Here is a 23,185-nt window from a genome sequence, read left to right on the forward strand (position 1 = left end):
CCTCTCTCTCTCTCTCCCTCCCTCTCCCACTCCCACCCTCCATTGTTTTCGCTCAATGCACAACTGTTTTCTATTTATAGATGATGATTCATTAATCTTCGCAGTTGATACCACATGGGGGAATTTTCCGGGACGTCATCGAACTTACAAGTTTGTTTCATGTTAGTCATCCGACTTAAGTTTTTTACTATCTTTTATGTGATGGATCTCACATTTTCATTTTCAAATGGTGAGTAGTGGCTACCGTCAAATGTGTTAAATCATAATTTTTCTGGACAATAAAAAGTGTAATCAGCTATAGTAACGACTCCAAGCTCCAGAACTAAATTGAAACATAATATAAGTTAGATAATAAAATTAAAGTATCGATATCAAAACGAGCTTGTAACCTAGAACCGAGGGTGTCTAGCCCCGTCTAGTCCGAACTAATTCACAAGTTGGATCAGTTTATAATAATGATCGGTCCACATGCCAATCCAGTTACATAACATACATGAATCGACCCTAGATAAAGGTAGACTAGTCCAACATAATAGTTTCACAAGTCTATAAATCAACACATCAATAGTCAATATAGTCCAGAGAGGGTGCAGGTTCCACGCAATATGAGAGCCAATGCATGCGAGCATGTTCGGCTAAGCTTAAAAGTTAACTTTATTCCTTTTGAGCTCAAGAAACTGCTTAACTTAGAACAAGAAATCCCTGTAAAAACCAATCTTATCGAACATACAAGTAGTGGTGGTAATAGGTCGAGCCGGCGGGCAATGGGCCGAGCCCCTTAATCTCATGAGCTCGGCTCAAGTTCGCGGCTCGTTCAATGAGCTTAGGCTCGGCTCGTTGAATTTGGGCGAGCTTGTGGGCCGAGCCGAGCTTGGGCTCGTGGGCTTGTCCTTTTTTTTTTTTTTAAGAGTTTTACAAATAAATGAAATAATAAAAAACACTTTTAAAAAAAAATGTTAAAAAATACAAATAATTTAAAGAAAATAATTTTTTATTTTTTTTATTTATATCATATTGTAATACTTTTTATAAAGTATAAAATATTTATATAATGAAGACGAATTATTTTTTGAAATACATTTACAAAAAATATTTTTTTGATTTCTTTTTAAAGTAAATAAAATGTAAATCATCCTCCTTTATCTGAGTTTGAGCCGACTACATCAATTTTAAGTAGATAGAGTTAAAAATTATACACAAACAACTTATTGTAACGTGTACAATTTTTTAAAGAAAATTAATTTAATAATTAAAAAATAAAGAAATTTTAATTAATATAATTAAATCAAATATCACTTACTTGACGACATGCAATTTCAGGGTATTTATCGTATAGTCGAAAATAAGTGTCATATCAATCCTTCACGCACATTAACGCTTTCAAAACATTTTCTTTCAGTTGGCTCCTCACATCGGTCAAAACCCTTTTACCTGCACTAAAAGCAGACTCCGAAGAACAATGCTGACCGGAGGTATCAGCAGATCTTTCACAATTATAGAAACAATTGGCCAACGTCTTTCATACTTTCGCCAGAATTCAATTACTTCTTCTGAACTTTTTTTAATTGTTCTGTCTGTTGACATATTATGATTTAAGTAATCAATTAATTCGACAAGCATCGCATTTTGAGTTTTGGTCGATGTTTAATGAGATGTAAATGCAGACGACATGACACTAGATGAACATATTGCAGTTGCATTATATCTAAATGTATTAATGCCTTGAAATAAATTCATTATTTCCGCATCATCTTCTTCAATTTCAGTAGAATAAGTAGGTGCAGAGGGTACCCGACTAACATTCGCACCTATTCTTTCCGCATATAAATCATACATTCCACATAATGTTTGCTCTAAATTCTTATAAGTGATAGGTATATCAAGTATTAAAACTTTATTGATTTGATCAATTACGTATTTAGTTCCCGAAATATTATATTGCGGGTTCATTGCGCATGCTAAAAGAAATAATATAGGCAGTTCTTCCCAATATTTTCTAAACTTTAATTCCATAGCAATTATAATTTCACTAAAAGTATGATCATTTTTATATTTATGGAATGTTTTTGCAATTATATAAAGGCGTTCAAGCACCATACATCTTGTGGGATAATAAACACTGGATAAAATCTTTCTGGTCTCATAAAAAAAAGTCAAAAATCGTTGAACTTTCAAAACTAAAATTCAATCGGATTCATTTAACATACCATCGTCATCACTTCTAACGTGTCTATTGTTATAAAAGTCAGTTATTAAATTTTCGAAACATTCACATGACTTTAATAGCAAGTAAGTAGAGTTTCATCTATGGTCTACGTCGCTAACAAATGTTTTAGCAGTCGTCGCCCCTAGCTCGGCACAAAAATCTTCAAATACTTGTTTTCTACCAGGAAAGATCGTAATATATACTAATGCATTCCTAATCCTGTGAAGTTCATCCTTTATATGTTTTAAATCATCTTGCACAATTAAATTCAAAATATGACACACACAACGAATATGAAACAAATACCCACCAAAATCAGGTTGAAGGGTCCTACACAATTTATCAACGACTACCTTATTAATACTAGTATTATCAAAAGTAAAAGATCGAATTTTAGTCTCACAATGATATTCTCTAATAATACTAATAATAGCATTATATATATTATTAAAATTGTGAGGAAACTCAATAATTCTAAAAACAATAATTTTCTTATGCATGCACCAAAGTGAGTTTATATAGTGTGCAATTGCAGCTATATATATTATTTTATTAACCTCTTCCCATATATCAGAAATTAAAGATATAACACCCTCATATTATTACAAATCCATAATTAATTATTGTTTTGAATTATTGAAATAATTTATTGTATCGGCACGAAAAGTGTTTCGACTTATCCCAACGTACCTTGGTTGTAGATATTCTTTCATGAACGAGACGAAGTGTTGGTTGTCTGCAATAGCCAGAGGCAACTCAATGACGGCAACAAATTTCACCATTTCGGTTCGAGTATTGTCCTCCGAATACACCCACGTGGATAAGGGTGAAGTTGAAGAACCGGCGTCTGGACTGCCAAATTACAATTATGTTTGAGCAGCTGGAAGAAGTCCATGTCTGGCTACATATGCTTTGTAGTGACGATTGAGATGGGTGGTATCAATTCCTTTTTGACATTTCAATCTTTGTTGACAGTATCTACATACTGCTTTAGATTCTACAAGGCCATCGACGACTTTTCCCGTTGAAATGAACTTAAAATGATCCCAACATTTTGCTTGTTTTTTGACCTTTCGCTTTCCCCTCGCATTTGGAATGTTTAATTCAGCATCTTCATCCTCATGTTCCGCTTCGGGAACGTTAATATCATCTAAATCAATTGGATTGTAGATTTCCTGACCGTGAATGTGAACATTTTCAGGTATTGATAAGTCATTTAGACCGGCAAATTCATTTGAAAATTGACTTTACGCCGTCCTAGGCGATTCGCCATGATATGACCAACATCCTGTATCGAACAAGTTTTCAATAAATGAGCGTTGATTCATTTGTTTGATTGTTTATGATGAAATCTTAACTAAAAAAATATAAATGTAGTAAGATTGTGAGAATTGAGAATTGAATTAATTGAAATTGTAACTAATAAACCGTAAAAATTGAATTGATATTGTATATTTTGTAGCACAAAATAGTAAAAACTCGATAATTAACATAATAAAAGATAGTTGAAAGAGTTTGAGACTTGGAGTAGCAATTGATATGAAAAAAAATCTTTAGGGGAAGGGGTATTTATAGTAGAAAGAGGGGGGGGGGGGGGGGAGGATAAACTAGTCAACAGTGGGAGAGGAGGGGGGGAAGGGGGGGGGGGGGGGGGGGGAAGGAATTTCAGTGATCGAAACGATCACTGAAAAAATTCATTGACCAAACGGTCACTTTACATTTGGGGGCTCAACGAGCCATGAGCCAAGCTTGCCCACGAGCAGCTCGCCTCCCGGCGAGGCCCGCTCGACTCGTGCTCGGGCTCGTGATTTTACGAGCCCAAACTGCCCACGAGCCCCATTTTCCTTATGACATCCCTACATACAAGCTTACTTTCAAGTGAAAAGTGAAGAATTAAATAGAATACTACTATTTGCTGTGAAAATTCATAACTTGTGGAGATTAGAAACAGAAGGCTAAGGTTTTACAATTGCAGATTTTACATCCTTAAATTTACGTAGAAAAGATATCGTACACTACAAAATGACAGCACAAGTTGTAACAGGCCCTTCACCTTTGTGACATTGACCTGAACGGGATTTAGACACAGTTATTAATCAATATTTACACAACATATATCGACTCAATTGTGAGACGTGCCCTTTTGGCGTTGCTCCCACTTAAAACTTCCATCAGATTGCTCTGTTCATTAGGATAAAATGATACACAGATGAATTCCCCAAGCCTTCAGGCATCATACCCGTGATAAAATGATTCTTGTTCTGCTGCTATAAATGCAATACGAAGAGTAGAAACAGCAAGAGAGCCCATAAATTGGAGGAAAAGATACCTTCAGAAGATGCGAAAATGAGTTCATCAGATCAAAAACGCAATCAATACCATTGAGAACATTAGATCACATCACAGTGTACTAATTGCTGTCACAAATGAGAGTAATAAAATGCAAAATGCAGGATCGAGCTGGACTTGTAATAAAAGGACAAACACACACAGATGCTGCCATGTGGGAATCACTGACTAACCCCCTCCTGCCAAGGTCTTTTATTCATCATCATTTTTAACCACGTAATAAGAAATAGGTAACAGTGAAGAATTCATTTTTACAAATTGTGTTAAGAAAAAAGAATGACAGATTCAAATGTTCTTGTGTAACTTATAAAAAAAAACAAATATATACTCACATGGAAATGATGAGGCTGAAACTAAGGGCATTACGTCTGGAGGCCCTGCATGGAATTCACCCTTTGATGGGGGCTGAGTACGAGAATATGCGACATTTGGTAATGGGCTTGCAACAGGAACTGGAGGTATTTCAGGTGTTGGAGAATACGTGTGCTTGGGTTGTGAAGGAGCTGCTCGAGGCACGTAAACCGGCGGTGCAGTCGGCGACACATGAGAACTCCTATTGGGCTTCCAGGGGAATCTATTTCTGTAACCATTATGAAAATTGGGAGGCTCTGCTACTCGACTCTTCATTGGCACAGGTGTAGGCGCTGGTGCAGATTCTGGGGAGACTTTACCTGTTATAAATCCACTTTTTCCCATTGCCGGTGCAGGTGAAATACCAGGAACAACACTGGCATCATGGTGGTGGTGGTGGTGGTGGTGGTGGTGATGGTGGTGGCGGCGGTGGCGGTGGTGGTGAGATTCTGATGAAGGACCAGGAGAAGGAGATGGAGATGGAGATGGAGAGGGCGAGGGTGAGGTACCACTTCCATCACTGCTAACAATGCCGGATGAAAGACGAACTTGCTTAACCCGACCAAATACAGTGTTATTTAAGCCAAGATTTGCAGTACGAGAACCAGTAATGGTCTGAGCTAACTGCTTCGACCTCGACTTTGACGGATTAATACCCACAGCCAAGACAACCCGAGACTGAACTGTTGTGGGTGGAGCCACCGTTGAACCTTTATGATTTGTCAGGCTAACATACAAGTTCTGCATTCCAGAAAAGAGGCAAAGGCATAATTTAAGTACGTATTTGCGAGTGCTTTTAAGGACTTATACGTTGTGGTCTTACGATATGTGAGAATAATAAGTGAGTAGTAAGTTGAGAGTCCAACAAAATATGTGGATTAAAAGTATGTTTGATTAGTTTAAATTCCAAATTAAGAATTGCTAAACATGCAGTAAATTATTAAGGTGTTAATTAAAGCATACAAAGTAGGCAGACAATGTGAAGGTTACGTGACAGATTTAACTAAGATTTAGGCAGTCGGGGCATTCGAGACTGATTATGCAACTACAAGGAAAGGTTAAGGAATCACTTGTTCCTTTTTAAAGGCTAGAGAGGAGACCAACTTGCTACCAAGGCAATTCATTGTGGACCAAGGATGCAAATTTCCCTAATAATTAAAGAGAGAAATAAAAAAGGAATAACAGAACCAGACCTCATACGGAGCAAGATGTAAGCACGACTTCAGTTGGCTCGTAAGTTCGTCGAAATTATATAGTATTTGATCAATGGAGAAGTTCAAGGTAAAGTCGAAAAGGATCTGAATTCTCTGCATAAGAAATGCCTTCTGTTCAGGACTGGCAGTAATTCCTCCTTTGAATTTCAGCACCTCGAAAGAAAATGGATCGCCAAAAAAAGATGTACTCAAATGAAAAAATGATTGGTGTGTAACTAAAGATACAAAGGAGTCTCTTATTAAACTTTGGGTAGTCACATCAGAATCAACAGCAAATACAACCTTTGTTATGTTTAATCCATTTAACGGTCGTAAAGGTAATATTTCCACCTGTCATAAAAATTGACTATATTAAGATTCGGGGAAAATAAGAATGTGATCTAGGTAGAAAGCGGAAAAAGTGTAATAAAGTTAAATGGTAACATTAGAGACTTAGGAAGTACTTTAGTTGTGGAGAAGCTTATTTCATCAAAAATGTCATTCTGAAGTTGCAAGATATAGTCTTTAAGAAAAGAAGCCGACTGATTAAGCATAAAACTTGCCACTATGTTATAACCTGGAGAATATCAAACAAAAAATTACAAAACATAGCAATATAACAAGAATACATGAAACAGATTGAAGTTAATCTCAACTCGTAGAAACCGGAAAATAGTGGTCTAGCATTTCCAAAACTTGAAGAACTAAAGCTTTTCACTACAAGATGTGCAAGCTACACTTTTCTTGCACAAATGCCAAGTGTGTTACTAAAATTGCCTAAACGTGAACTCTGACCAGTCCTATAGGACAATCAAAGAGGTCTGGATAGCGAAGTTTGAATACAAATATAAGCATTTACATCTCTTCAAAACTCCAATGTGAAAGATCTCCCCTACAACTCCCTGTCAACTTAGACTTAGTGCGTGTTTGTCAAAGTTTATAATTAATTTAAGTTGTTAGTTCTACACAATGCATGGATAATAAGTAATTAAAAATTATGGAAACCACTAAAAGTGTAGATAAAAATAAAGTTTGACCAACTTATAAGCGATTACTAGATTTGCTAAAAGTGTTAGTTCATTCTTGTACAACATTGTCCATTATAGGCCATTAGTTCTGGTGTAAATGTAAATAAAGTGTTGGTCCGTGTTTGGTGTAGTTGAAAATCAAATTGTGATAAAAATGGATATAATATTTGGTTAAAAATTGTTGGTCTCATGAAATACGATTAAAATTAATTATAGACTATAATGTAAATTTTTATCACAATCTTAAACCACACCAAACTGGAACTTACACTGGTAAAATTAGAGCAACTCATCTTAAATTTACGCCTACCTTTTGTGGCATTAGATAAATCTTTAATACAAAAACTTAACATGTTAGTGCAGTAGGAGATAAAATTATTTCATACTTCGTCTGCAATATTTTTGAAAGACTTCTAGAAAACCTATAGATCGCACCACCAAGTTCACTCAACTCTTGAATCCAGAAAAAACTAATCCTCTTCTATCTATTTGAAAATCTGTTAAACCTTAAAGCACTGGCATTGACCAAAAAAACAGTAATCAGTTCTCATATTCTAGCACAAAGCTTCGTACACAGATTGCTATATCGTTAATCACACTAAATGAACTATCAATACTATCGAACTTAAAGAAGCTGACTCTCTACAAAATAAAACTCGGAAATTGCAAACCCGTGAATATAGCATAAGTCACCTCCCCATTCTGAAGCTTCCATTTTCCATGCTTTACCAGTTTTCCGCATTACATTCTGCCTAATTACCATATGAATAACGCAATCTTTGATTACACACTATCATTAAATTCACAGTTATTCAATCAAATAGACGGCAACTAGCCACTAAAGCCCAACGCTGCATAAATAATATGCACTATGCATAAATAATACAAACCAGAATTTTGCTAAGAAATGTCCAACTTAAAAATCAGCTCAAATCATTTCTGCAGAAATTCTAGATTTTTCAACCAAACAAGAAGTAACAAAAATCCCAAAAACCGATAAATGTTAGCACCTCAGCCAAAGCTTAGATGCCAAGTGCACAAATAAAATAAACCAACACATTAGATATATATAGACAGATCTGAACGCAGCAAACAGTAATAAATATCATACCCAAGGCCTGCAAAAAATTGAAAAATATGAAAATAAAAATATATAATAAAAGAAACCCAACCAACCTTGATAATCCAGATCCAAGTCTTTTCTATCTCCGAAGTGAAAGAATGGCATCCAAAAAAAAGCAGACAAAAGAACTGCAAAACCGAGTACCAAAACAAAAACACATCGAAAAGTCACCACCTTCGTAAGCCTGCTACAATTCAAACAACCCCTATTTCTGTTCTCTGAATTTGGAGTTGTACTCTGAGCATCGAGACTTGTAATTGGCAATGGCTGCTCGCCCTCTACTTTCCCCATTGCATAAATATTTACCAATGTGGATTTTTCTTGCTTTTTCCCACGTGGGTTTTTCCGCTAGACTCCATTACTGGTATTTTTTGATGAAAAAAAACCAGTCCATCGATGCCATTGAACTTTTCTTTTTTCTTCTCTTTCTAACTGTAGAGGGAGAAAGATGGGGTATTTTTGATGAGTGGTCAAGTGGTGGAGTAATAAAATATTATCTTTTTAGGGTTTGAATTTGAGTGGAAGATTGGATTAATTTCTGCAGATCAACTGTTTTTTTCCTAGGACACACGAGACAGACGAGTCTTGACTATTGCTGGCTGGTTTGGATTCAAAATTTGCAATAAATAGTAGCCAAAAGGAGAAAATAAATCTCTAAAATTAAAAGAAGCGGGAGGTGGAATGAAATATTAATAAGGATGGTTAAATTGTCGTCTTTGATTCAATATATTTTAATTATAATTAAACTCCTAAATCTTTCTTCAATGTAATAATTATTTTCTCGAATTTTTCTTTGAAATCTTTTCTTTAACTTATTATTAATCTGTATGTCTCATCATTTATGATGACCTATATCAAAATATTTTGTTTTGATATTTTAAGATGGGAAAATAATTTTTTTAAAACATTTTTTACTTATTTTTAAGAAAATATATTATGAAAAAAACAAGTAATTTTACCTCATCTCAACAAACTCTAGAACATACAATTGTTATCAAATACTTAATTTATTAACTAATGAAAAGTTTAAGGATAAAAATGTCATAAAAAATTATTAGGAATATGAGTGCAATAATAAGCAAAAATTAAGAGCTTTAAATACATTTAGAATGTGGTGCCTATATTAACGTTTGCATAGATCTTATCAAAATAAATTATTTCTTTAAAATGTTACTGATGTAATCTAAGGATAAATCGAAATAGAAGTAAGTAATATATTCATTGATTTAGAAAGAAATTAACTTGCAGAATCCAATCATTTTTTTCTGGAAAAAAAAATCTATAATAAATTGGGACTAAGCAAGTGTAAAAAAAACAAAATAATAATAATAATAATTTGCACAAATACAATCATTTCAGCATATGCTTCCAATCTGGTCAACCGTGGAAACTATATTAACGTTTGCATAGATCTTATCAAAATAAATTATTTCTTTAAAATGTTACTGATGTAATCTAAGGATAAATCGAAATAGAAGTAAGTAATATATTCATTGATTTAGAAAGAAAATTAACTTGCAGAATTCAATCATTTTTTTCTGGAAAAAAAAATCTATAATAAATTGGGACTAAGCAAGTGTAAAAAAAACAAAATAATAATAATAATAATTTGCACAAATACAATCATTTCAGCATATGCTTCCAATCTGGTCAACCGTGGAAAGGGGTAGAACCGGCAATAAATTGGACAAATACAACGCATGACCTGCCCGCCATTCACGGGGAATTCAACTTAATTAGGCACGGACCTTGCGGTGATTCAAAGAAAAATGTGCATTAAAAATTTAATCATATTTTTTGACATTTGAGGTGCCAACGTACTTAACCTTACACTATAATCAACGTTGTTAGGGTTGTAACGGATTTATCGTTAAAAAGTGTTTACTTGAACATTATATTCTTGGCTAGTGGAAGATTATTTTTTCGATTAAGTACTATTAAAATGTCGTGCACTTGTAGGATTTTATTGTTACACGGCAACCCATGTGAATAGTAAACCAATTTCATTATGGTGGCGTACAAACTGCACTTCCAATTCTAATCGTCCTTCCACTTGTAAGAGATATTAATGTTGCATGAGCTAGAGGTTACAAGAGCCGAGTTGGTAGAGAGTGTCTAGAAGTATTCAATTAATTGAACTACCTATAAACGAGGGAAAAAACAATTTTATTGGCTTGATTCGACTAAGCCTAAACGAACTATCTCAAGTATCAATGCGTAGGAGTGATATGCACATGTTGGCCACAATGGTCGAGTTTCATTAAATCAAACCTTGTCATTAAAGGGTATTTGAGAAATCTATATATAGCTTCAACTAGGCCTCGGCACAGTTTAGTTTGAATCAGTTTCGACTATAATTCGAAATCAAAATCCAATTAGTCAGTTTGAATACATTTCAACTTGAACCAACTCACTTTAACTCTTATACGGAACTAAACTAACTCGTTTTGGTTCGGTTCAATTCGATTAGTCGGTTTGAATTTTTAGTCCAAATTAATTTTTTTTTTAATTGTACAAGATTTGGGCCCACTTAGATTACAAGAACTAAAAAATAATAATAATAACATTATATTACTAAAACAATTGACTAACAAATCAGGTTAGTAGAGATAGATCAACAAAAAATTTAAGAATTTCGTTGATTCTTTATGCATTATGTAGCATGATTGCCTACGTAGGAAAAAATGCTAACTACACAGAATGAGCTTATAAAAGGAAATTCTCAATATTATTACTTATTGACAACATCATAGATTAGAGTGAATTAAGATAATTATGAAATTAGGACTTATCTTTTTATTATTTTTCTTAAGAAAAAGGTAAACATAGAAATGGGTTGGGTCAGTTCGGTTAACCAGCTGTTTAAGACTTTAAATCATGGTTGAGCTGACCCATCACGATATTGTTTAAAAAAAAAAAAAAAAAGTCAATTACATGTGTCAAACCAACCCAAATCGATCCAAGCCTCTTCGATTTGATTGGTTTGATTGATTTTTTTGCCCAAACCTAGCTTCAACATCTTTGGATTAAACAATTATGAAAAAGTGGAAATTATCCTTTTTTATTCACCTTTATAATCTCAAAATTCTTCTCCTCATATTTTCCAAAGTCCTTTTGAATTCTGTCACTATGGAAAGATAATATAAACCTTTACATCACAACTTTTTTACTTCAATTGACGTTCCAGTTGTTTTTGTTACAAGCGATATAAATAACCCATTCACTATTATATCGTGGAAGCTTATTTGTTTTTTCATGTGCATTACTAGGAAAATAACGTCCTCAGATAAGCAACTTTGTAACATGCCTTAGAGTCGAAAGTTCCATATCTCTAATTTTTCGCATGGATAAAGATATTTGTACAAAATCTTATTGATAAAATGGTGTACTCACTCTCACAAAATTAGCATACCCCACGTGAATTTAAAAAAATGTCAGCTTGTGGTTCACACCTCCATTATAAGTAGTGAGTAACGGAGTTTGTAAAAAAGTTTGTACATGTAGCATGATCCTTTTCCCATTCATCACTAACTTTGTCATCTATTTCCCCCAATTACTTAAAAGAATATGTCCAACAATTACTAGATAAAGGCAAGGAGAAGAAGAAGTTCTCATTAGGAGATGAATGTGGAGCTCTTTTTTCTTCTTTTTTTCAGCCAAAAAAACATCAAACATGCTAGTGTCATAGACAAATGGGAAAATTACATCCCACCAGGAGTTTAAATATCACTATTCTTAAATCGGGTAAGAAATTTAATTAAGCACAAATGTAATTAATATATAATAACAACATTATAAAAGTAAAAAAATTTACATATCCCCACCCACCAAACCCATCCTTCTACCCAATAAATCATTTTTCAATCTATAATTTACACCCGATGTCTCTCTCTTTACGAGGCAATCACTCCGACTACTCTCGACGCACACCCACTCCTACGATTAGGTGATTTGGTGCTTAGCGATGCACACCCACTCCAGCGGTGCTCCTATTTACTGCATGATCTGGTTCTCGACGACGGCGACTGTCCATTAGTAGATCTGTTATTTTCTTTTCTATATCCCTCTCTTTTTATAATTTATGAGTTTGATTTCTCCAATGGATATGGTGGCTTGTGTGGCCGATAGTTGCTATGGTAATCTTTGTGTGGTTATTGTGGTGTGTGTGGTTGTTGTGATGGTGGTTTGTAGTTGATGTAGGTGTGGTAGTGGTTTTAGAATTGTCAGCTGGCAGCTGCGAAGGTGTGGTGATGGTGAAGTGGTGGCGTTGCTGACGGTGATGGTAAGTTGATGTTGGTGTGGTGGTGGTGGCAGTGGCGACAGCGACAACAACGACAGTGGCGACAATAGTGGAGTGGGAAGAAAGAGTGGAATCATTGTTTGGGTGTTGTGACCATTGATTAATTTGTGACCTAAAAGAATATGTGAATGTGACTTTTGGGGGTTCGATTACAACACAACCACTGCCCTTTTGTGCATTTGGCACTTCTATTCCTTCGATGCTTTTGGGGATTTTTTAGGTTTTGGATCTAGTGAGTGGAGGTGATGGTGATCTGAATGGTTGTTTTTGTGGTATTGTGGTGAGGTGGTGGTTTGACTATGGAGGTGGCAACTACGATGGTGGTGGTGTAGTGGATCGATCTGCATTTTGGGAGTTTTTTTAGTTTTTAGATCCGATTCATCTATATTTTGGGAGGTTTTTGGATCTCGTGGCAATGGTGAATCTGGCGACGATTTTTGTTGGAGGTACAGGTGAAGGTGTTAACAGTGATGGTGGTGTTGTGGTGCTGGCGAGGGTGGTCGCAAGTGGCGACGGTGGTGATTCAATTATTTGGTTATACATGACCAATCATTAAACTGTGACCTTAAGAATTGATAACTTGTGATTAAAATATAATTTGTGACCAACTATTTAGGCATATGTGACCAACTACTTGGCTAATTTGTAACTAAATATTAGGTGTTTGTGACCAATAGACTATGACACTCATAGATAAAATGCAACTTGTAATTTGAATTATTTGTGACCTCGAAATAATATGTGACCTACAAAATTTTTTATTTGTGACCAATTAATTTGACGATATGTGACCACTAAATAAATATGTGGTTATTAATCATGTAATTGTGACTTTATTATTTTATTTAATAAATATTTTTAATTAATAAAATATATACCTAATTTTTGAATTTTCGAACTATTTACTTTATTTTTTGAATTGGGGTAAACATAACACTTGAAGTGTGATTTTTTCCCTAGACAAATAGAACTGGCCTGGTCCACTAGCAAAAAGACGAGACAGTCCACTTAATTAGTTGTAGGTCCAAGAAAAAATGTAAAATCATGCGATGGTGCACGCACAATAGGGCACGGGTCCAATTCTCTCTCCACAATTTAAAGCCCAATATAAAGGAAAATTGGGCTACTCAAGCCCATTGAGGGCTTTACTCGAGTTATTGTCACCATAAGCTCTATAATCAACTACACATTGCAAGTCAAGTTGGCCTTTAAGCCACGTTTTGGTTTACCTAAAAATCATATTTTTAGAAGATTTCGATAAAATTTAATAGAATATGTGGTTGAAAAATTGATAAAAAGTGTGAATACAATAAAACGTGTGATTAAATTGAACTTTAGAAAATGAAGGTTAAATAGTATTTAAATTTTCTTCCAATCTTGCTAGATACATGAAATATGCGAGTGCAATTTCACACTTAATAATCGATACAATTTTTAATAAGACTACATGTTCATGCATCATCAAACGTTGCAAATTTGAGTACTAGGTGGAGAATGTCACGAATTGATCACGAAATACTGTATTGTCTTTGATATATCGTAATATATATATTTTTTTACTATAATGTTTACATGCACGCTCATGAGAAGGTTGTACACCCCACAAAATTCTAAATTGATTGATTGGAGAATCTATTTAGTGACGTGCAAAGAGCCAAAGACTAAAGAGATTCTTTGTACTTAATATAAAATAAATTTAAAATTAAATATGATTTAAATTAACATCATAAACATCTCCCTTTTGTCTCAAAAGAGAAGACAAAACATATTTGATTAAAAATAAAAGTTAAAAAAGTGGAAGGGGATAAAAAGAAGAGGTAGAAACTTCTTTCTCCACTTTATACTTTTCTTGATGTAAAAGAATTCTTCAAGGCGCAATCCCAATGTTTGCTTTATTATCCATTATCACCTTTGTCTTTGTCTTTATCTTTCTAATTTCCTTTTTCGGGTTTCTAAATTTAAATTAATTCCTCCAATAAATTATAAATGTTGGGAGAAAGAACTAAACATGGAACCAATGATTTATACGCATAAATATTCGAGTGTTCACTAAGAAGATTTTTTATCCGTCTGATTATGAAGAGCTTGAAATCTATCAAGATATGATGTGATGTTAACCACTATAACTTTGTGTAGAACCGGGCATCCATCCAGGTAGGAAGACTCATTTTAGTCACTTTAGTGACCCTACATACAACCCTAGTTGAGAAACACCTTCTATTCACTTTCCTTTTTCGTGTACCCAAAAGTCCGCTTTTTAATTTTTTTCATTTTGACATGACTTAATTGCAAATGATTTAAACGAATAATTTTTGAGTGTTCATCATTTTTTGTTCTTATTCATTATGTAACTTTAATTAGGGCACGCATTTAACTAAATTGAATAGGAAACGTGGAGAATACCGTGTGTCTTATCGAGTTATTTCATCAAAAAAATTCAAGACATTATATTTATTTAAATTTTATCTTTAACGTGTCGCTAGACTGCAACTATTCATTATCAAGTCTTCATTTCATGCATAATTTTTATAAGTAGGTGATGACTAGATTGAATTCAAGCCCTTTAATTATTCAGTACCATTTTGTCTAAAAATAAACAAGTTTCTCTTGCTTAATCATTTTCGATTACTATTTAGTTTACTCTCTCAACATACCATAAAATATTTTCAACGTTATAATTACAAATGGTGATTTGTGTATTTAACTATTTATTTATTAAAGATAAGAATTACAGTACTTACCACTTGTGTTTATAACGATAAGGGTTTAGATACAAGAGTTTGGGAAGATAAAGTAAAAGTGAAATTCCTAATCATTAATTATCACCTTTGATTAAAGTAATAAACCCCTCGCTTGAAGACACTGCACTTCCTTGGAGTGGGGCTATATGTGCAAACGTGCGTGCATTTAGACTAATAGTTTCATCCTCACTTGTTAAAGTAGATGTCCAAATGCACTCCATGGTTTGAGCCATTAGGGTCTATTTGACGTGACTTCTATTTTTTGTAGAAGATTTTTATATAGAAGTTACTTTAGGTCAGTTTTCTTTATGAAAAATTATAGTCAAACAAAATATTTTTAGAGAATTATTTGAAAAAATATTAAAAATTAAGAGTCTGTTTGAGCCATATTATTCCAAAAAAAATGAATTCTTAAACAGTGATTTGACATCATTTCAACCACACATTCTTCAATAAAATAATATTACACGCAAATAAAAAAAATTTCTTATTTTTTAACCACACATTTTTCATCAATACACTATTCAAGAATGCATTATTATCAAAATAATGTGGTTCAAACAACCCCTAATTTCTTAATTTTAGGAATTACTTGTTACTTTTCAAAATGATGGCCATGCCATGATTTTCTGTTTTTATTTGATGACCAAATCTGGTCCCAAACAAATTCTCCCATGTAGACACCGAAAGCAAGCATAGGGCCAAAACGGTTTTTCATAATTATTGATGTGAGCCCATTTTCACTAGATGACTTGAAAAGATATCACATCATTATGGATTGAGAGCGCTATCGACTACTGACTTGGTCATTCCCATTTGAAGCCTGTTCAATCGTTAATGTACCAAGCTTGTAATTGATGGAAGTCTTTCGAAATACGCATGTTTAAATATAAAAATCATTATGAATTGTGTTATCAAGTGTTGAAAAAGTCAAATGATTTAAGTATGTACGACTAAATTAGTTGAAGATTAAAGGAAAAATTATGTTACCTCGATTTATCAAGTCTATGTGACAAACGACCTGAATTATCGTTCCTAAAATATATATTTCATTATTTAATATTGATTCTTTGCACTAAATGAACGATATAATTGTATGAAAATGTGTGTAAGATCTAAAGCTCTGTTGGAGTCCTATTATTTCCATCAAAATATATTATTCAACAATGATTTGATCTCATTTCAATCACACATTCTTCATTAAAATAATAATACACACAAGTCCAAAAATTTTCTTTATTTTTTAACCACACATTTTCCATAATGTACTATTTAAAAATAATTTATTTTTTTATTTTTTGGGAAGAATGGAGCTCAAACAAGGGCTAAATATGCTTAAAATGAAAGTTGGGAATTTAAACTCCAAGAAATATGTTTGAGACGAAAATACAAAATACAATAAATAATGGAATTTTTTATTTTTTAGTTTCTCTTAACGACGGGAGAATGAATCGTAACAAAATAAAAATAGATAACTGAAAGGTGAGGCATTTCTAAAACAATTAGTTATTCCAACAACACTTTGATCAATCCAAGGAAATATATCTGATATGCTAAAAATAGAATTAAAGTTACAAATCCATCTGCTTAATGAAATTATAAAAATAGGTTACAAAGAGACAAAAAATAAATGGAGAGAAAAGAAATGATAATCCACTTTTAATCATAATTAGGAACTTAGACTCCGTTTAATTGCAAAGATGAAATCTAGGTAGAAAGAAAAGGAAATCCAGGGATGTGTTACTGGGAATTGTCAATTATTGTGTTTGATTTGTATAATTTTTTATATGAAAAATGTTGCAATAAAAGTGTTTTTGGTGTTCGTTTGACTTTGTTTTACATGAAAAATGTCAATTTAAGAGATATAATTTACTGGTATTGGGAGATAAAATTTATTTCTATTACCAAAAAAAAAAGGCCAAGAAAACTATCTATCTTTTTGTGTTCGTTTGACTTTGTTTTACATGAAAATTGTCAATTTAAGAGATATAATTTACTGGTATTAGGAGATAGAATTTATTTCTATTACCAAAAAAAAAAAAAAAGGCCAAGAAAACCATCTATCTTTTGGTGTTTGTTTGGTTTTGTCTTACATGAAAATTGTCAATTAGAGAAAAATATTTTTTTTTACAATTAGGGATAATAATAATAATAATAATAATAATAATAATAATAATAAATGAAAAAAAATCGACAGCATAGCCTAGAAAATCAAGAAAATGTCTATATGGCAAGAAACCAAAAAAACAAATTTTATGGAAAAAAAAATTACCATCAAACATGATAAAAGTGGAAAAGTGAAATTCATTTTTCATTTTTTTATAGAAATCATGATCCATCACCTTACAATAGTAATTAACAGAAGACAAGAAATGTGCATTATGGATGTTGGTCAACATCTTCAGTAAATGAACAGTCAATAATTTGATAGCAGACAATGGACGGGGACGAAATGTTGGACAAATCCCCTTCAACAGGCTTACAGACGGGGCTGAAAAAATTAGATTGTTGTGGCAATTAATGATTGGAGGTAATTTCTTTTTTTCAAAGTGTTCAATCTCGAATCGACACGTGTTGGACTTTTTTTTTTTTTTTTTTTTTTTTTTCCATCTGTTCCTGCAGCATGGTTGAGAAATGTTTGATTTAATTCACTATTTTGGTGTTTTTTGTATTTTTATTAGATTTGACTTGAGAAATTTTATAATTTATTATTTTGGTAATTTTTATTTCTATAAATTCAAGTCATCAGTGATAGCAAATTTGTCTACAATATTTTATACTAAAATCACAACTTTTTTTTAAAATTTTTTATTTTCAAAATCATTTTCAACCACATATTTTTATGGGGTTCATGACTTTTCTACAACATATTTTATCAACTTTTTTCAAAATTAATTAAAAATTTTATTTTCAACTAAACCGAATAGGGGTTTATACAGAAGAACATGCACGCGTAGTTGAATAATAAGAATATAAGATGGCAATTAGAAGAAAATAAAAATACAGCACAACCTCAAATGAAAAAACTGAGAGTGTATTTGATTGACATGAAAAATATCACCTAGAAAATAAAATATTTTCCATTTTTTGTGGAAAATAAAAACCACATCTACCCAAGGAAAATGTTTTCCTTAAAAACAAGGAAAATTAGGCATATTTTCAAAAGTTGGAAAATATTTTCCATGGAAAAAAAATAGCAATCCAACACTCTAAGTAGAAATTTGGATGGAAAACTGATATTTTCCACGGAAAATAACGTTTCAATAGTTAACGCCGTTATAACAGAATAAATTAACCTCAAAATCAAAATTCATCACCAAAAAAAAAAAAAGAGAGGAATCTGTGAACGTCATGCCTCCGTCATGATAACGTTATGCTAGCTCTTTATTTGAAAATTCAAATGAATTTTGCCCCCTTCCCATCTTCTCCTTCTACAAGAAACTGAGGATGGGACCCGAATATTGTCAATCCTTTAATTATAATTTAATTTTAATCATAATTAATTAATCAAATAGAGCACAATATTTCAATCAAGCTTCGTCCGTCCACTTCAAAAATACTCGACTGGACCAGAAATTAATGTCCAACTCTGTATCATATCCCTATTCATGAACACAATATTATTCTTCGCATTAATTCCATCACAATTATTTATATTTTCATTTTCTTACAAACTAATTTTTCAATATTGAAATTATGCAGTACGTTCTTGTTTTTTTATAATAGTTTCCCATGATATTTTCAAACTAAGGCCCCGTTTGGAAGGAATTTTGAGAATTGATTTCTTGATCGTTAAAAGAAAAGTAGAGTCCATCTGTGAGAGAAAATGTCAAAAATTATGGTTGGAATAGTAAAATAACGATCAAAAAATTAAATTTTTGGGGTAAAAAACTCTCCCAAACATGCTCTTAGCTCATGTTTGACAACACATTCACAAAATAAAATATTTTGTACATAAATTTCAAATTTTTCTTTAATTTTTTAACTGTATTCTCTTAAAAATCACTATTCAAAATTTTATTTTTGGGGATAAAAATTGTCAAGCGGGAGCATAATATTACTTAAAAACAAATCCTTCTCGATTTCAATAAGAATTGTTATAATATCACACTTAGCAACATATATTGTAATTGACTAATAAAACAAAAACATGAAAATTTTGTCTAATTTTGACATTCTTAGTTCGTCTAATGTGATTCGTTTTATGTAGAGATCATTAAAAATCATAATAATGTAATTTGTCATTTAGCATTTGGACAATAAATGAAGAGTCCACTTCCATTTAAATCGATGCTAATTTGTATTAGTGATAAATAATATTATTTTTTATTTTTTAAAAATGACAAATAGTTAAGAAATGAGATATTTGTAGGGCCTGTAAAAAGGGTAAAAGCGTGCAATAATGAATAATTATCACCGTTTAATTGAAAAAGATTGTTTGGACCCACACGCAAATATGATGGATAATAAACCAGTGAGATGAGACAGCGGTCAATTCATTAACGACACTGCCCTTAGGCACCCCACCTGTAGCCTTATAGGGATCAGGTAGCATTAAAGGCGATGAAGAACAATTTTTAAATTCAGGGATTTTAACATTTGGATTAAATTATTTGTACATTAAAAATGCACATCTTAAAGGATAGTGTGTGAGGCATCAAAATCGATATCACTAATTATTTTGAATTATTTTTCTTGTACAACTCTCATTGACAATGTACTCATATGAGGGGGACTCACGATTTTTTTATTCATCGTGAATCCCCCTCCTATGTATTTAATTGTCAACATCGATTGTACACATAGCACAATTAAATTATTTTAAATGATGTAAAAATTAATCACAAAAATGTGTGACATGTTCTTGATGGATGTAAAAAATTAATGACAGAGAGTTTAACATTTGGATTAAATTAATTGAGATTACTAATTATTTTAAAATACGTAGATAAATCTTGATGGATGTAATATTTTATTTTGCAATTTGTTTTGCAAATAGTATATGACTTATTAGTTTCACGAATAAAAAAACATATAATCTTCTTCAACTACTCTATTTTTACATTTTGAGATCGATTTTACGCTGTCCTTTCCCCTGATTGGCTAATGAGTGACCTCGAATTCTCACTCATTTAGACTCTTCATAATTGTCATTGCCTTCTAACCATACAATCGTTTCAATTCGTCATCATTTCAAACATCATTCTCTTCGATAGTAAAAGAATAGGAGATTGGCAACGAATTTATTTTTTGTTATTTTTAAAGTTTTCATTTTATCTCTCTTTAAATGAAACTATTTAGCACCTGTCAGGAAAGCGATAATTAACGATGAAATTAGAGGAAATCTTTTACTATGAACACAAGTGTTTGAATAAAATTCAAGTCCTCATTTTCCGAAAGACCAGCAAATATTACTCATTCACCAACCATTTCTCTTTCTACTCATAATTTAATCAATTCATAAACAACTGACAAACACTCCCTAAACATTCCCGCTTATTTTCAGCTAGCAGATTATTTGGTTCTCATTATTTTGCTTTCCAAGTCACATGGGTAAACGGCACACGTACAGTGCGATACTAGAATAAAGTTTAAAAAAAGGATCTTCTTGGGACTCGCGCTGACCCGTTGATTGAAACGCGAGCTTCTAACACGGTTTCACTGTCAAAGCCCTTCACTTTAATCAACGGCACTAGAACTACTTGTGTAGGGGGGAGGAAAATTAGGGTCTATTTAATTGTAGTGATGGAATTTGGATGAAAATAAAATAAATATAAAAAAATTGAATTGTCTAAAACTAGTTTTATTGAAAATTATCAATTAAATGTGTTTCATTGGTATAATTTTTCATCTGAAAAATATTGAAATTTTAGTGTTCCTTTGACTTTAATTTTTATAAATATTATCAATTAAATTGATAGAATTTGTTATATTGTGGATAGAATTTGTTTTAATTGAAAAAAAAAAAACCTAGAAATTGATTTCCCATTTCCACAAATACATGAAAAATGGGTCGCGTGGATGGGGAGGAGGGAAAACCTTTTCTAGGTAAAATTTTTGCAATCAAACATACAAAAATGATAGAAAATTGAATTTCATTTTTCATAAAAAATGGACTTATCAAGTAGGCCCTTAATTTTTTTGCCATTCCTACTCTTTAGCTCGCTTAAATTTATCTCAACCCTTCTATTTCGACCCTGTTGGGTGAATCACTCACGTTTCGCCTACTTCAATCACTATTTTAGCGGAATGAACGGAATTAGTCCATTGGGTACTTAGCCCCCGTTTGGCCCCATTTTTTAAAATGAAAATGGGTGGTATAGTATTTTTTTAAAAATGAGTGGTTGAAAAAGAAGGAAATTTTTTTGATTTATGTGCAATATTATTTTATAGAAAATATTATTGTGTGATTGAAAATATGATAAAAATGAAATGTAATTTAATGAGATTCAAACATAGGCTTAAATACTACAAAGGAAAAAATACGAAATTTAGATGAGCTAAGGCATCAAAACGCTCGTTTTCTCTAAAATTAATGACCCAAATGATAAGTTTTTCTTACTTAAATTAGATATTTATCTCTAAAGCCCTGTTTGAACCACATTAATATAAGAATGAAAATAAAAAATATAATCATTACGATCCTCAGACAAAATATAGAAAGTAAAATATGATGATTTGATGTGATGAATAACGATCATATTTTTTATTTTAATAGGCAACTAATGGGAAACAATCAGGGACCGAGCAATTAACTAAACCATGGTTTAGAAACATCCGCACATTTACCCCGGTGCGTGTCCCGAGGAACGCGGGTTTTTTCCACCCTGCACCGTCTTATTTATTCCCTCCTCGTCCCCGCTTGCTCTTCACTTTCACCTTCCATTTTCCTATCTCTACTCTCCGCTCACTGTCTTTTCTGATAACATTTGTATTATTTAACCATTTTCGTCACATTTTCGCTTGATATAATTAGCTAGTATCGATTGTTTGTTTGTTATTTTCGATTAATTTGATCTAATTTTGATTAGGAATTTGGTTTTACTCCACAAAGGGTCTAAGAATGGCGTCGTCTGATAATCTGCTTACCATTGAACAGCAGACATGGAGGTTTGGTCCCGGAATGGCGGATGGTTTGATAAATGATTTCTTCACCAAAGAAAAAGAGACCCTAACAAAAGCTTTAACGAAATCGTATACAAATTCCTCTCCAACCGACTGCGTATCGACGGAAATGATCGAGTCATTACCGTCTCAAGTGCCGACCCCTTCGGGAGGCTCAGAAAATGAAGTTCCTTTTTCCAAACGCCGGAGCGCTGCTCCAACTGGGAGAATCACCAAACGTAAATCGCGTGCATCGAAGCGCGCTATGACGACATTTATTACGGCGGATCCAGCTAATTTCAGGCATATGGTACAGCAGGTGACCGGCGTAAGATTTGGCAGCGATTTAAACGGACTTGTGCCGTCGAAACCCGACCCGCAGAGGCCAATCCACATGTTTCAAACGGGTTGTACCTTGCCCACCCTTGACGCTTCATCTTATCTGCTGGACCAAGTGGTTCAGCCGCCAGTAATTAATGTTCCTCTGCCTTCCACGGTGGTGGGTGACGGTGGCGCAGCTGGTTTCAGCTTTGACTCTTTTTGTAGTTTTCCCACCCTCGAGTCTTGGCAAGTTTTGTGAGTATTTATTTCGCCTTTTTGTTACTTTTATTTTCGTGGTTTAGGAAAATGTGCGGTAAAATGGGAAGATCTGTTAATATTTTGGGGTTTCATGTCATCCTTTCTATGGATTTTGTAACTCTGTTTTTCAGCATCGTTTCAAGAATAGAAGCTATTTACCACGTCGTGGATTACTTAGCCTTCGTTTAATGGTTGTTATTGTCTAAAAAAA

At 32.9% G+C, this 23,185-nt stretch overlaps 2 protein-coding genes across 2 annotated transcripts; one reads left to right on the top strand and one right to left on the bottom strand.

Annotated features, from left to right (window-relative positions):
• Positions 1 to 4,117: 4,117 nt before the first annotated feature.
• LOC111391175 lies at positions 4,118 to 8,844 on the bottom strand. The gene is made up of 5 exons (XM_023016330.1): positions 8,304 to 8,844; positions 6,564 to 6,676; positions 6,100 to 6,450; positions 4,888 to 5,647; positions 4,118 to 4,535 (listed from the first exon to the last, which is right to left on the bottom strand). Exons 1-5 carry the CDS (start codon positions 8,539 to 8,541, stop codon positions 4,474 to 4,476), a joined length of 1,524 nt encoding a protein of 507 aa, XP_022872098.1. The 5' UTR covers positions 8,542 to 8,844; the 3' UTR covers positions 4,118 to 4,473.
• Positions 8,845 to 22,354: 13,510 nt separating this feature from the next.
• Positions 22,355 to 22,975, top strand: LOC111391168 (calmodulin-binding protein 25-like). The gene has a single exon (XM_023016314.1). The coding sequence runs from the start codon at positions 22,355 to 22,357 to the stop codon at positions 22,973 to 22,975; it is 621 nt and encodes a 206-aa protein (XP_022872082.1).
• Positions 22,976 to 23,185: the final 210 nt, after the last annotated feature.

Source organism: Olea europaea, unplaced genomic scaffold (assembly GCF_002742605.1).
Source record: "Olea europaea var. sylvestris unplaced genomic scaffold, O_europaea_v1 scaffold760, whole genome shotgun sequence".
Classification (NCBI taxonomy): domain Eukaryota; kingdom Viridiplantae; phylum Streptophyta; class Magnoliopsida; order Lamiales; family Oleaceae; genus Olea; species Olea europaea.

Coding starts and splice junctions, on each gene's coding strand:
- LOC111391175 (XM_023016330.1), bottom strand. CDS start 8,541: ATGGGGAAAGTAGAGGGCGAGCAGCCATTGCCAATTACAAGTCTCGAT. Junction 5,648..6,099: donor TACATCTTGCTCCGTATGAG/GTCTGGTTCTGT, acceptor TCTGGAATGCAG/AACTTGTATGTTAGCCTGAC. Junction 4,536..4,887: donor TTCAGCCTCATCATTTCCAT/GTGAGTATATAT, acceptor CATCTTCTGAAG/GTATCTTTTCCTCCAATTTA.
- LOC111391168 (XM_023016314.1), top strand. CDS start 22,355: ATGGCGTCGTCTGATAATCTGCTTACCATTGAACAGCAGACATGGAGG.